Source organism: Mustela nivalis (genome assembly GCF_964662115.1).
Source record: "Mustela nivalis genome assembly, chromosome: 19".
Taxonomy (NCBI): Eukaryota; Metazoa; Chordata; class Mammalia; order Carnivora; family Mustelidae; genus Mustela; species Mustela nivalis.
This window is the reverse complement of record NC_139038.1, coordinates 6,306,909-6,321,840: the sequence shown is the minus strand read 5'-3', so window position 1 is coordinate 6,321,840 and position 14,932 is coordinate 6,306,909. Positions and strand designations below refer to the sequence as shown.

The 14,932-nt window shown below is 44.3% G+C and overlaps 1 protein-coding gene across 1 annotated transcript in view; it reads left to right on the top strand.

The window, feature by feature from the left end:
- Positions 1-11,336, top strand: part of KPNA7 (karyopherin subunit alpha 7) — a gene marked incomplete at its 3' end in the record, with an annotated part of 118,825 nt that extends 107,489 nt beyond the window's left edge. The window contains exons 8-12 of the mRNA XM_082713065.1: positions 1,858-2,121; positions 3,566-3,799; positions 5,490-5,672; positions 8,964-9,110; positions 11,223-11,336. Of these exons, the coding sequence (XP_082569191.1) occupies positions 1,858-2,121; positions 3,566-3,799; positions 5,490-5,672; positions 8,964-9,110; positions 11,223-11,336 (942 nt within the window). The remainder of the gene's footprint in view (positions 1-1,857; positions 2,122-3,565; positions 3,800-5,489; positions 5,673-8,963; positions 9,111-11,222) is intronic.
- Between the last annotated feature and the right edge of the window lie 3,596 nt (positions 11,337-14,932).

Here is a 14,932-nt window from a genome sequence, read left to right as displayed (position 1 = left end):
GTCATGAGGTTGCTGCCTTGCCCCTTAGGCCAGCAGTTAGAAGTAAGGCCCAGGACTAAATATCACATTGAGCAGAGATGGATTCTCATTTGGCCCCAAGGGCTATAGTGCTAATTTTTCTTCAGGCAACATTGGAAGAGGTCCATTAAAGTTTTTCTAAGCTTTCAATCCTGCAAAAGTAGAAAAGTCTCCATTCATGGGGCACAGACAAGAGTTAATGGGTCACCAGTTCTGCTCCTAGGTACTGGGTCTAGGTTTGAACCTTAGAGTCCAAGTTGATTGATATGGCAACAACAGGGAACCCCCTTGGGTGAATGTTCGTTCTAGATTTTCCCCAAACAAAAATGAAGGTAAGGTAGCTTCTAAAATCCCAGGGAATACCCATCCCTCAAGGCGGGCGATAACCTGACATGGTGGGACGAGTAAGAGGCTGGCATGACCAGGGAGTTTGCAAGGAGATCGCAGAGCAAGATGACAAGTGGGGTGAAGGACTTAGACATCCACTTGCTGGCAGAGGCAAGCAGGAAGTGAAGTGATCTGATATTTGGGAAGACCCTTCTGGCTACTGGTAAAGTGAGATCAGAGGGAGCTGGGATGCCGCCATACTGGACACGGGGGATAGGAAGAAGGAAGAATGCCCTCTGGTTCCAGGTTAGGTTGTTCTCCTGGAGAAATGGGGAAGATGGAGGGAGACAAAGGAATCAGCGTTAGTTAAACATATCAAGTTGAAGTGAGTAAGAGGCACAATTGCAGCAATGTCAGGTGAGTGGATAATGCGGGTCCGGATGACTATGCGTGCATCCGCCATCCAGCTGGGCAGGATCAACTAGAGCAGTGGCCAGCTGCTTGCTTTTGTAAATAAAGTTTTATTGGAACACAGCCATTGCCATTCATTTAGACCCATGCTGCCTATGGCTTTCGTAATGTTACAAGGGCAGAGAGGACTAGTTGCGACAGAGACCCTATGGCCCACAAAGCTGGATGTGTTTATTCTCTGACCTCCTGCAGAAAAAGTTTGCCAACCCCTGACCTAGAGTAGAGCCTGGGACGAAGTCTCAAGGGCTCTGACAATCAGAAATCAGAGTCTGCCCAAATGACTGAGAAGTTTGGCAAGAGAAATGCAGTTTTGGTGTCATAGGTATCAAGAAGAGCTTTTCCAAGAGGGGTACTAAAGATGGTTGAAAGGGGCAGCCATTCTAGGCTGAAACAACACTGTTGGATTTGGTGGCTTGGAAGAAGCTGATTTCATCACTCAATGCAAAGAAGTAGGGGCAGAAATCAGACTAGAAAGGGTGGAAGAACAAATGGAAGCTGCAAGGTAGACAGTGAATAGAGATGATCCTTGACACTGGACTATGGAAAAATAGAAGCAGGATGATGGCTAGAGAGGTGGAGGGTCCCAGAGTGTGGGAGGGGTGGGAGAGAAGTGATCATGGGGATATAATCTTCAAAGGCAAAAGTGGGATCCAGATGTGGGATAGGAGGACTGACCCTCCAACAAAGATCAGGAATGTGGTTACCACCTGTCGATAGAGTGACTGACCAATGGGCAGACCAAGTAACTTCTGCTTCATTTTGTTTCGTCAGTGAAAAATGAATTAGGTCATAAACTCAGTCAAGGCGGGGAGGAACTTTTTTGAAGACTACAAGGAAACCTCCACCTAACATTTGCTTATGAAACCTAAACCTCATTCTCAGTCTTCTTAGCATGTATCACTATCGAGAACAGATTCTGTGTGAAGCTCAAACGCTTTGCTTCATGCTGGTCGATAGTATTGATCAGGGATGGCAAGGACATAAGCCACTGGCATTTTTCCTCCTTTGCACCCGATGCTGGAAGACTTCTCCTTGTTACAGATCACGTTTCTGCGGAACATCACGTGGACCTTGTCCAACTTGTGCCGAAACAAGAACCCTTACCCTTCCGTGAAAGCCGTGAAGCAGATGTTGCCTGTCCTGTCCCACCTCCTGCAGCACCAAGACAGCGAAATTCTCTCGGACACCTGCTGGGCCCTGTCCTACCTCACTGATGGCTCCAACGAGCGCATCAGCCAAGTGGTCAACACGGGGGTCCTACCCAGGCTGGTTCAGCTCATGAGTAGCTCGGAGCTCAATGTCTTGGTAAATGTCCTCAGTCCTGTCTGTCTCTGTCTGGGCCTTCACAGGAGAATGTGTGAGTCATACTCCCTTGAACCAGGGCCTCTCCCAGGGTCTTCCACAGTCAGGTCTCATACTTTATCTAGAACAAAGCTTGTTGTCTACATTTCCCAGGTCTCTGCTACTCTCTAGCCAAAGACTTGAATCTGTTTTGACCCAGTGTCCTAGTGGATGTTGAATAACTTACTCTGTCTTAATCTGATAACTAGCAAATCTAGACAGGCACCAAATTAAAATAATCCCTCTACCCAGTAAACTATTCTTTTGTGGACTTTCCTTCTAGGGGTCTGTGCATATGGATGTTAACAAGTTGGCTAATACAATGTGTGTGTGCGTGAGCGCGCACGTGCACACACATGTGTATTAACATAAAGCTCAGTGTAACATTTGAATTTCTTACTCAAGTATTAAAAAAAAAATTCCCTCTTATCCTTTCCCCAGTTTATTAGTCTACTTCAGTATAGGTAAAATGAAACCAGGAAACCAACATCAAGTACTTTGCTGTGATATGAAACGTGTCCCTTACATAATACGCTTCTTGAAGATAGGCCTTGAAATGTGAGTGGCCCTTTTGATTTCTGTGGCTAATGTTACATATTTATGCAGCCTTCGTGATCATCTATGCCTAGATTTGCATAGTATTCCTTGGATGTCAAGGTTAGTTTGAGGATAGTATAGGGGAGAAGGAGAGTATAAGAATATTTATAAGAAGCTGCTTGTCCTGGAGGGTACAGAACTCATTTGGAGCTGTCCTGCCGAGGCTGTTGACCTGTAGCACTACTTCAGCTCTCGCTGAAATAGCAGATACCCAGCATAAAAGGCTAGGAAAACTCTAGAACCATCTGCATGGGGGCAGCCACTACAGTGCATGTGAACCAAAAAAAAATGCACAGTCAGCCCTCAGGGGATGGGTGTCTTGAACCCAATTGCAGACTCATCCTGGGGACCTTTGGAGTTGAGAGGGAGTTTGTGAATACATTAAAAAAAAATGCCACTGGGATCTCATTAGCTCCAATTAAATATACAACAGAAACTTGATACTGGTGCTAAAGACAAACTCGGTAGAAGTTATCACATTATAAACCCTGTAATCAATTTAGCGATTTTTTTCCCCACCATAAGGATACGAAAAGGGGCAGCATTATTTCTTAATAAAGGCATCCCTTGACCTCTATCTCACGTGAGCTGGAACTATTGAGAGGCTAGCAAGTACCTTTAAATTATGCAAATGGCCATGGATGTGCTGAATTAACAGGGATCAAGGATTTAATCGTTATTCCTGGGTTTCCAGAGTACCATGAATCTAGCATGAGGAACACTTGGGAATGTGCAGAGTCTGGTGTGATTGTCCTGTTCTGTTCCCAGAAATTTGCAATGCTTGGTTATACCTGTAGCCTTGTTCTTCCAGACCCCCTCGCTCCGCACCATGGGGAACATTGTCACGGGAACAGATGACCAGACCCAGGTGGCCATCGACGCGGGCATGCTGAACGTGCTGCCCCAGCTCCTGATGCACCCCAAGGCCTTCATCCAGAAGGAGGCAGCTTGGGCCTTGAGCAACGTGGCTGCAGGGCCTTGCCAACACATCCAGCGGCTGATTGGTTGCGGCATGCTGCCTCCCTTGGTGGCTCTACTAAAAAATGTGAGTGGTGCCCTGTGTGTCCACAACAAAAGGCTATTTTCCAATCAGCCCCGTGTTGAACTCCTTCAGGAATTCAGAGACAGGCTAAGGAGCAAATCAATTGAGATCCCAACAGAGCGAGGAAACCTTAGTTTCCTAACTTGCCCTGGAAAAAGGAAGCGGCATCCTGTTTGGGATAACCCGTAAAAGATTTAGGAGACTAAATAGGCATTATTCCACGGAAAGGTGATCCCCACAGCTCTAACAGTCAGGAAAATCTTGAGCTGGTAAATAGTTGGCTTATCTTTAGTGTTAAAAGAATGTACCATCCATTCTACTTGCCAAAGGTGGGGCGGTTGTTTTATTTTAGGAGGAAAAACCTATCCGGTTATGGTGATATGATACACTGAAGAAAGTGGACTTTTCAGTGTAAAAAAAAATCACATCGGGGCGCCTGGGTGGCTCAGTGGTTAAGCCACTGCCTTCGGCTCAGGTCATGATCTCAGGGTCCTGGGATCGAGTCCCGCATCGGGCTCTCTGCTTGGCAGGGAGCCTGCTTCCTCCTCTCTCTCTCTGCCTGCCTCTCTACCTACTTGTGATTTCTCTCTGTCAAATAAATAAATAAAATCTTTAAAAAAAAAAAAAAATCACATCAATTAGAGTGGGAATAGACACTGAAAATCCAGATACAATGTGCAAATACAGTAAGGCTTCCTTCTTCCTCCTGATTCCCACTCCCCTTCCGGGGGACAGCTTCTATGCGTCAGCATTTCTTTTGGTCACCTTTGAATGGACAAGCTCTGTCTAAATCCTCTACATGTGACACCACCCAGGGGTGCTTCTGTCTTATAGGGAGCAGGAAGGCCAGTGGAGCAGGGTGGGAAGGAGGAGCTGCTGGTGGGACGCCTGCCCTCAGGTTGGATGGTGGGTTCCCAGCTGCCCCACTCAAATCAGGGGCTCAGTCCAATCCCTCGGATGCTTCCTATCCCGTGTGCGTCCGTGAGGCTGTACATATTCTAATCAGAACATCCAGTCATGTGTCAAAGAGGACTCTTATTTCAAACTGCCTTTTGAACTACAACTGGCTTGGAGCCGTATGGTGTTTTGGTTATCGATATGTTTTTGTTTTTGTGTTTTTAAGCTGAAGTCAGTTTTTCCCCAGCCATAAAATGGGAATAACTCCTGCCTGGGGATAGAAGGTTCTACAACAGATGACTCCCATATGTCTGGGCAAAGTGTTTCTTATAAATGCAAGGGATACATTGAGTGATGTTTCAGTGGCCTTTCTCTGTCACCTCTGGACTGGCTCAGTCCCTGAGATCGCTTCTGTGTACTCAGCTTTGTAGCTAGGGAGCTTCTCATCCATAATTTTCCCGTGACAGAAAGACCAGAAATGTTGACCTAGGTCACTACAACCTAAAGTTCCAAGCATAATGCCTATTTTTCCCATAACCCGACCTAAGGAAGGGAGTCTACTTCAAAACTTAGAACCTTCCCCGAAGGCCCCACGGGAGTCTGCCTGCCTGCTTCTGGGCTTCTCGAAGATGCTGTCTTCTGCTCAGGAACTAGAGGCAGGTTGCTGAGGTGGTCCATGTAAATTGCACAGACAGTCCCGGCTGTCCCCAGCCTACCTACAAATTGAACTAAGTTAGCATCACTGTATTTAAGTTCCTTAGGACCTATAAAGACTCAAAATGTTCTCTTTTGGCAGGGAGAATTTAAAGTCCAGAAAGAGGCTGTTTGGACCGTAGCTAACTTCACAACTGGAGGCACCCTAGACCAGTTGAGCCAGCTTGTCCACTCTGGCGTCCTGGAACCACTGGTGAATCTGCTTACCATCCAAGACACCAAAATTGTTAAAATCATCCTTGATGTTCTCTCTTTTATCCTCCAGGTGAGCTGTTCTAAGCAGATCGGTTTTTAAATAGCAGTCTCCAAATTTAAGGCATTTAATTTGGTTCTTAAAACTCACATGTGGATTCTCTTTCCACTCCTTCATGCCCTCCTCCTGGCCAAATATCCTATGGGTAACCTAAACAAGAGAATTTTTAACGAAGGTCCCTCTTCATTTTTCAATGGGGTGACTGTGTGCCCAGCATCGTTTCAGATGCTCAGCATACAATGGAAGAACATCTTCGCTCTTATTGAGCTTATGTATTAATGGAGATGAAACCAGACACAAGAGTTGAGAGTTTAGCGGCTAAAAGGGCAGTCGCTGATGGCTCAGAGTGGGGAGAGAATGGTGATCCCTTATACGCAGTCAGCAGGAGAAGCTTGTCTCAGGAAGAGCATTTATGCTAAGCCCTGAGAAGAGTGAAGTGAGAGAGTCTTGTGGATATCTGGGGAAGAGCACTCAAAGATGAGTGGGAGGGAATGGATAGAAGGTGGTAGGTTAGGCTCAGAGCATCCAGATAACATAAGGTGTAGGAGAACTTCAGCTGACTCCGAGTGAAATGGAGAAACCAATCAAACCTTCAAAGCAGGAGAAAGCAGTTCGTGAACCACACGGCTGGCTCTTTTAGAAGGCTAAAACATAGGATACGCTCAAAAGAGCAGCAAGAAGTTAACAGGAATAGATCTTGAAACTGACTAGAAAGACTTGAATTAGAGATCTAGAAGAGTTTTATTTCAACAGAAAGCCTATGTTCATGAACCGTGTGTCAGGTCTATATTGCTGCATAATTGATTACTCTCTGGTGGTCTAGAACAATTATTTATTATCTCACCTTGTTTCTACGGTGAGGAATCTGGGGGCAGCTCAGTTGGATGGTTCTGGCTCAGGGTCTTTTATGAGGTTCGGGGTGTCATCTGGGGCTGCAGTTTCATCTGAAGACTTGATGGAGGCTGGGGTCATCTTCCAACATGGCTCCCTCACATGCCTGGAAAGTCATTGTCCCTACATGGTCCTCTTCGTAGGGCCCTTTGTGTGTCTTCACATCATGGAGGCTGGCTTCCTCTGGAACAAGTGATCTAGGAAGGCTAGGTGGATGCTCCAATGACTTTTATGACCCAGCCTTGGAAGTCATTTCAACAACATCCATTTGGTTACACAGATCAGCCCCACTCAACATCAGAGGAAACTATACAAGGTGTTCAGTACCAGGAGGCAGAGAGCATCTGAGGCCATCTTGAAGGCTGGCTATATTCATCTGTTTAAGGTCCTTTTATATGCAACTAAGCTGTTGGAAAAATTTCAAAGTAACACCAGGGGACTCCTTTTAAAAGCTCACTTTAAGCATCCTTTTCATGTAACTGTCTTGGAAAGAACTGACCTGAGTCAAGAACAGATCTGAAACAGCACCCAATTAGACACTAAGACTGAGCAAATCACACAGATGAAGAGGAGAGACTTGTCCCACCTGCAGACAAGGTTGGACACAACGACATAACACGTTTGTGAAAGCACACTTGTGAGCTATAGAAATTTAACTTCATCTGTTTCATTTGAACTAAATGTTTGGGATTTTTTTCCTTGGGAGAGCCTGGGAAAACCACATCTGGTAGACCAGCAAGAGGCATTGAAATAGCAGGTTAGGAGGATGAGATATGAGTCTCAAATGGGCAGCAGAGTGTAGGTGAAGTTCTTTGAAGTGACTTTGGGGCCATGTGCTGTGGTGTCGACATTTAGACTCCTTCTCCAGAGCTCTGACCGCCCTTGGTCATCCCACACTCTCCAGCATTCTTTCTAAGGCTAACCTAGCACATTTGTTCTGCCTCGGTTTCTTTTTTCAGAGGCAAAAACCTCATTTCGGACCTGTGGCCAGGACTGGAGTATGTCAGGATTTAGACACAGAGTGTCTACCTACTGATCAGGTAGACAGTGTGGCCTAAATCATGTTTAATTTGAACCACAAGAGGTTTCCTTACTACAGCTCACGAATAGAGAGCAGAGTCCTTCAAAGTTGCCACCAAAGCCTTTTCTTTATTTCTCTTCAATTCCCCCAAATAGGCTGTTGAGCTGAATTACTCCCTCTTTTCCTAATATGCGACATATATTCCTTCATGTCTTTGTCCTTGTCCCTCCTTGTTTGGGGAATGCCATGATTATCCTATGGTTGACCCTGGCACAGCCCTGTTCATCAAGAATGTGTGTTATTTTCATTGGGGACCTGGGTGTCTCAGTGTGTTAAGCCTCTTCTGCCTTCAGCTCAGGTCATGATCCCAGGGTCCTGGGATTGAGCCCCGCATCGGGTCTCTGCTCAGCAGGGAGCCTGTGTCCTCCTCTCTCTCTGCCTACCTGTGATCCCTCTCTTTGTGTCAAATAAATAAATCTCTTTATTTTTTTTTAAAGAATATATGTTATTTTCCAAGCCTTTTACGCACATCTTCTGTAACTTAAACCATATATCATCCTCTATATTCTGCTTTCTGTACTGCAATAATTATTTACCTGTCTTCCCCAAGAATGTGAGTTATGAAAAGGCCTTTTCTAAATCACATCTTGATCTCTAGTTCTGTAGGCCTCGCCCAGGGCACATGTACAAATGTTTGAGTGAAGGAATAGCACTAGATGATAAATCCAATGATCTGCATTGGATTAAATCCACTCATATTGTTTCTAGGGACTTGGTTATTTGCCGTGGTATTACTAAGCATCCCCTCAGTCCTCAGTCTTACCTCTCAAGGCTTTCCAGTGAGGGCAGGGCCAGATACCTGCATTTAAATAGCATTACTTGAACATCTTTTCAAACTGTATTTTCAACAATTACCATTAATTAGAAGGGAGATATCTATTAAACAGTAATAGCGATGTATTTATGGAGGGCAGCATACTTGGCAAAAATTGTATTTTGTGCAATTAATATAAACCTAAATACATATACTATAAACATCTAAACGGGGAGAAAGATCCTGAAATAGGTTTTTTTGTTTGTTTGTTTTTAAGAGAGGGGGAGAGAGAACAGCGGGAGAGGGAGAGAGAGAATCTTAAGTAGGCTCCATGCCCAGCATGGCGCCCAACACGGGGCTCGATCTCACAACCCTGAGATCATGGCCTGGGCCAAAATCCAGAGTTAGGTGCTTAACTGAGCCAGCCAGGTGTCCCAATCCTGCCATCTTTGAGGGCACAGTGAAACTGTGGCTGCCATTCTGGAACAGGAGCCTTTGGTCTGAATCTACAGTGGTGAAGTTCCCCTCTGCTGCAGGGATTCTGCCCAGAGTTTTGCTTTTCTTTATATGCCCACAGGCAGCAGAGCAGCTTTCAGAGAAGGAAAACGTGTGTCTTCTGATTGAAGAAATGGGAGGCATTGATAAAATTGAGGCTTTGCAATTTCACGAGAACCCGCAGGTTGCCCTGACGGCTTTGAACATTATCGAGAACCATTTTTCTGAGGTAAGCGACTTCAGAAGGGAAAGGAGCACCCATGCCTCCTGGCACGCCACCTTCATGGGCGATGACCAGGCAGGTGCCCATTCTGCTCTTTGACGTGGGCGACCGGACACGGCTTCTCTGGTGACTTCTCCGAGTTTCTCCCCCATCCATGTTGAATGGGCTGCCTTTGAATGGTAGCTTCCTGGCTCCTGAAAGACCATTCTAGGCCCATAAAAGCTTGTCCTGTTGTCTCTGGTTTAGGATTTTATTCTCTTTTTTACTCCCCTACTTGCTTCTTTTGATGGGGACGGACAGATGGATGGAGTAAGGGAGGGGGTATGATGCTGAGGTGTGGGTTTTTTTTTTCCTTTGCTGAGAAACACAACTGAAGCAGGCCCAGCTTTTGAAAAGCATTTTGCTACTTAACACATTTTGTCTCTTCCCAGAAGATGGGGTTCGGGATAAACTGTTCACGGGGCTTCTAACTTCTCTGCGGAAGCAGGGAATAATGACCAGAGAGCATTAGACACTTCTTTAAACCACTTTTTATTGTACTGTGCAACATAAAAGTTTACCATTTTAACCACTTCTGAGTGCACGGTTCAGGGTCCTTGAGTACTTTCCCATTGCTAGGTAGAGCTCACCAGCATCATCTCTAGAACTTTCCTGTCTTTGCAAAATGAAGCTTTGTCCCCATTAAATACTAACGCCATCCTTCCTCTCCCCACCCCCACCTCCTGGCGACCACCATTTAACTTCCATCTCTGTGAATTTGACTACTCTAAGTACCTCACATAAGTAGAATCCTATGGTATTTGTTCTTTGGGGATTAGTTCATTTTACTTAGCACAATGCCCACAAGGTTCATTCATGTTGCAGCGTGTGCCAGAATCTCCTTTATATTTTAGGTTGAGTATATGCCATTGTGTGGATATGATATTGTTTATCCATTCCTCATAGATACTCACTTGGACTGTTCTATTGACCATTGTGAATAATGTTGCTATGAAAATGGTTGTACAAATATCTGTTCGAATTCCTGCTTTCAGTTCTTTTAGGTGTATATACAGAAATGGAATTGTTGGGTCGCAGGATAGTTCTATTTTTAATTTTTGAGGAACCACAATATCGTTACCCATAGTGAATGCACCATTTTACATTCTCACCAGCAACGTGAGAGGGTTCCTATTTTTCAACATCCTTGCCAGTACTTGTCTTTTTTTTTTTTTTTTTTTTAATCATAGCCATCCTCATGGGTGTGAAGTGTTATTTTGTTGTGGTTTTGAGTTACATTTGTATTAGATATTTTTCATAGGAAGACGGTAAGCTCAAAGTTAAGTGGCCAGGAGGCTGGGGTTTTATAAAGTGGCACCCCATTAGGCATCAAACTTGAATCAGCAAAATCCAGAGCCATACAATAAATGGGACCATGTTGGTGGTGTGTTGCCTATACTGGTTTGGGACCAAGAGGATGCTCTCTAAGCAGAGAGGACCCAGAACAGCAGTCAGCAGCTTCTGGGTTAAGGCTCCTACGAACACCGTGGAATTAGGAGACCCATCTCTTAAAGGAGGTTCGGATCTCTAGGACTCCTCCAATGGCCCCAGCCTAAAGATTTCTGATTTGGAAGTAACAGCTCCATATGCTGTGTCCTTAATCACCATAAGGGCACTGTTCTGTGCATCAAAACTGCACTTACAAATAAGCCAGACGAGAATACAAATACTGAGTGCTTTCACTTATATCAGAGATCTAGAAGGGTCCAACTCAGACAGACCTCCAGCAGAATGGTGGGTGCCAGGAGCTGGGAGAGAGAAGAAAAGAGGGAGCTAGTATTTAATAGGTACAGAGCTTCTGCAGATGGATGGTGGTAATTGACCAGCAATGTGGACATACTTAATGCCACTGAGCCAATGGTTAGAGATGGCAAGTTTCCGGTATGTATGTTTTACCATACACACAAACTCCCATTGAAGATCCAGCCTGAGAAATCTTTCCATGCTCCTCTCCTCTGAGGGAGACTTGAGGCCGATTTGGAGAAAATTGCTAACCCACGGAAGATGTTAAGGAGTCAACAGTGCAGCAGTAGTATGCTGAGAGCGTGCAGGTATAATAGTGTCTCTTCTTCCCTGAAGGGAGAAGAAAGCGGCGCAATATTACCAGCCCTGGACCAAGATCATGAATTCTTAAATGGCTTAACAAAAAAATACCAAGGCCCCCCGATTCCTAAACCAAGGAGCAAACCCTAACAGGGAACTTAAGAACCTTCTATGTCTTGGCATGGCACAGGTATAAAGCGTTTTAAACTAAATGTTAATAAAATTTTCAACACATTCACCTCCATCTATCAAAACTGCTGTTAAACTGCTTACGTCTTAAAGCCACATGGAATTTTTTTCCTAAGAATGTGTGGTTTAGTGGTTACCTTTAAGGATCTTAAAGGAAGACCCTGAAAACAGTAGAATGGTCTACAGCTAGCTAGACAAATTTCCGCTTTGTAGACTTGGTTTAACCCACCATTCTTCTATTTCTTTCCCCTTTCCATTGTCATGGTATGCCTACTAATACAAAACATTCTTCAGGGAAAGCTGTGTGCATGATAGTCAAAAGGAGAGTGAGAGGAAGATGGGAAGGATGTAGGAAAATGATCCTAGGCAGTGTTGTGATGGATATATGGGGTATGTTTTAAGGAGGATTGGACTTGATCCGCCTCTACACTCAAATAATACAAATTAAGTTCTTTTGTGGTGCTGAGGAATCACACCAAAATGTCATGGCCAAAGCAGGTCTTTGCTGGTCCTAGACAAGTGAAGAGGAAAGCTGGGTGGGAGTCCATCTAAAATACTGCTGGAATGGTGAGAACATATCTAGGATTTAGTGGACATGAGATCTTCTGATAGGGATCCTCATCAACTTCTGGGGTGTTGATGCTCGCTGCCCAGAGTTGTGCTGGTGGGATGGGGTCCTCGGTGTTTTGCTCTTCCACATGGAAATAGAGAGGACCCAGAGACTCCTTTTCAATTCCCTCTTTCATTCATCAGTTCAGGACATCCTAGCTTGGTACATCTCCAACCAAGCAGAATCCCACCCAACAAGGACTTCGATTCTTAGACCCAGCTACTGAGCAAGAAGAAACAAATTGTTGGCAAGTGTTCATTTACTCCAGCAGCAGGGCCTTATGCTCTGTGGAGTAGACCTTCTCAGTGGTTACCTGCCTTTTGCTTCTCCAAGGCTTCCCTTTGATCGTGTCTGCTCCCCCATACTTTTTTTTTCTTTTAATTTTATTTATCCATTTATTAGAGAGCACATGCACATGAGTGGAATGGGAGGAGCAAAGGAAAGGGATAAGCAGACTCTGCTGATTGCAGAGCCTGATGTAGGACTCAATCTCAAGAAGCCCCTGCTCTTCTATACTCCTATGACAAATTTTTTTTGTTTAAGTAGCCAGAAATAGTTTCTGTTGCTTGCAACTGAAGAATCTTAACTGATAAACATGGATGAGAAACTAAATTATAACTAGTTATTTAAATGGAAATTAAATTAAATGTGGGGCTCGATCCCAGAATCCTGGGATCATGACCTGAGCTGAAGGCAGAGGCTTTAACCCACTGAGCCACCCCGGTGCCCCAATCCTATACAAATATTTTAAAAATTAAAAACAAAACTAAGAATGGAAAAAAAAATAATTCTACCATTTCACACAACTGTTCTGGATTGATTATTTTTAAGTAATCTCAATGCCCAAGGTGAAGTTTGAACTCATGACCCCGAGATCAAGAGTCGCATGCCCTACAGACTGAGCCAGCCAGCTGTCCCATCAACACAACCGTATTTATGTTTGTGTTTTTCCCTTCCAGTTTGAGTCCATGTATACATTTTTTTTCTTTTATCTGATCGAGATCCGATTCTTTTTCAACATTTTAAATGCCACCTTCTCCCCTTCCCCCATCAGAAGACTGAAGTTGAGGGGAAGGCAGAAGGTGAGGTGCTTTACAAAAATAACTTGAGAAAAAAAGTTTGAAATCCTGTTGAGGTTAGTCATTGCCCAAATGGCCTGACCTTGTTGACTCAAAATACTATTAGCCTTTTTCTCCCCTCCCAGTCAACTATTTTTACAAAAATTGCATAACAAAGGAGCATTTGTAGTTGCAGGATACTGATACAAACTTGTCTAGCAAGATTTTTAAAAAAGGAACTATCTGCCTATCCTACAAGGCTTAGGTGCAAAGAGTTGGTGTTAGTCACCTTCTGGCTGGCTGCCTATGAGCTTGGACTCGGTGTTGGGGTGACTGGCAGAGCAACAGAGAGAAGGGAGTAACTGGCCCAATGTCAGCTTTATGATGTAAAAGCTGAGCTGGAACAAATGACTCTTGCATTTACCTAAAGCTTGTCATGTACCATGGAAGAGAAGCCATTCTCGTGTCTACCCTACAGTCCACAATTTACCTGTCGCCTATCTTCCTGAAACATGGGGTGACCATGTTTAATGACAACAGAACATGATATTTTAGGCATAGTAGCAAAAATAGCCAGATGTTAAGTTCTGGGCTGTGGGGTCTGGTCCTTGCTCTTTTTCTAAATAGTTGAAGCCGGGGCAAGTCCTATAATTTCTCTGTTCCTTAATGCTTCGCCTGTCAATCCTTTACATTCCTTTGGGCTTTCAGTTTTTATCTGCAAAATAGGGAGCTTGGGTTTAGTAAATTATTAGTTGTATAATGTCTCCATATATTTTCTGATGTGCAAGTCATAACCTTGAAAAGGTAAAGTGTGGCAGAAATGGTTATCAGTCTCCACTGAAAGAAAGTGGAGCTCACAATGTTACTCAATATGTCTTGCATCTTTTATTAAGTGGTAGAGCAGAGACTCAGCTACAAACCCTGATGTATTATCTGTTATAGAACAAATTTCCCTAAAACTTAACAGCTTAAAAAAAAACTCTATTAGTTTTTTATGGTCACACATTTTTTTGTGGGTCAAGGATCTGGAGACCACTTGGCTGCTGGTTCTGGCTCAAAGTCCCAAGAGAGTGCATTCAAACTTCTCCTAAAACCACATTTCATCTGAAAGCTTAACTGGGGGAGGATGTGCTTCAAAATTCACTTACATGGTAGGTAGTAGGTTTCAGTTTGTCCAAGGCTGTTGGCTGGAGACTTCAGTTCTCCATCAGACAGGCCTTCCATAGGACAAGCTAGCTTCTCCTAGAGCAAGTGATCTAAGAGTGCATACATGAGAGAGACTGGTCAAGATAGAAGCCACAGTCCTTTATAAGATAATCTCAGAAGGTGATATACTATCACATCTACCATATGCTGTAAGTTACACAGACTGATCCTGGTAGAATGTGGGCCACACAAGAAAGTGGAAACTAGGAAACAGGCTCATTGGGAGCCTCCTTAGAGGCTGACTACCCCAGTCTGCCACTCTACCATGTGTTCACATTTTATTTATTTATTTATTTTAAAAGATTTTATTTATTTATTTGACAGAGACACAGAGAGAGGGGGAGTGGGAGAGGGAGAAGCAGACTTCCCACCAAGCAGGGAGCCAAATGCAGGGCTAAATCCCAGGACCCTGGATCATGACCTGAGCTGAAGGCAGATGCTTAATAACTGAGCCACCCAGGTGCCCCAGTGTTCACATTTTAAGAGACATCATTCTGATGATAGCTTAGGGTCAGTGAAGTCTCTGCAAAGAAAAAGCAGCAAAGAACCAAATGGAAATTTTAGAACTAAAAAATATAACGGAAGCCACCTGGGTGGCTCAGTGGGTTAGGCTACTGTCTTAGGCTCAGGTCATGGTCTCAGGGTCCTGGGATCGAGCCCCCATTGGGCTTTCTGCTCAGCAG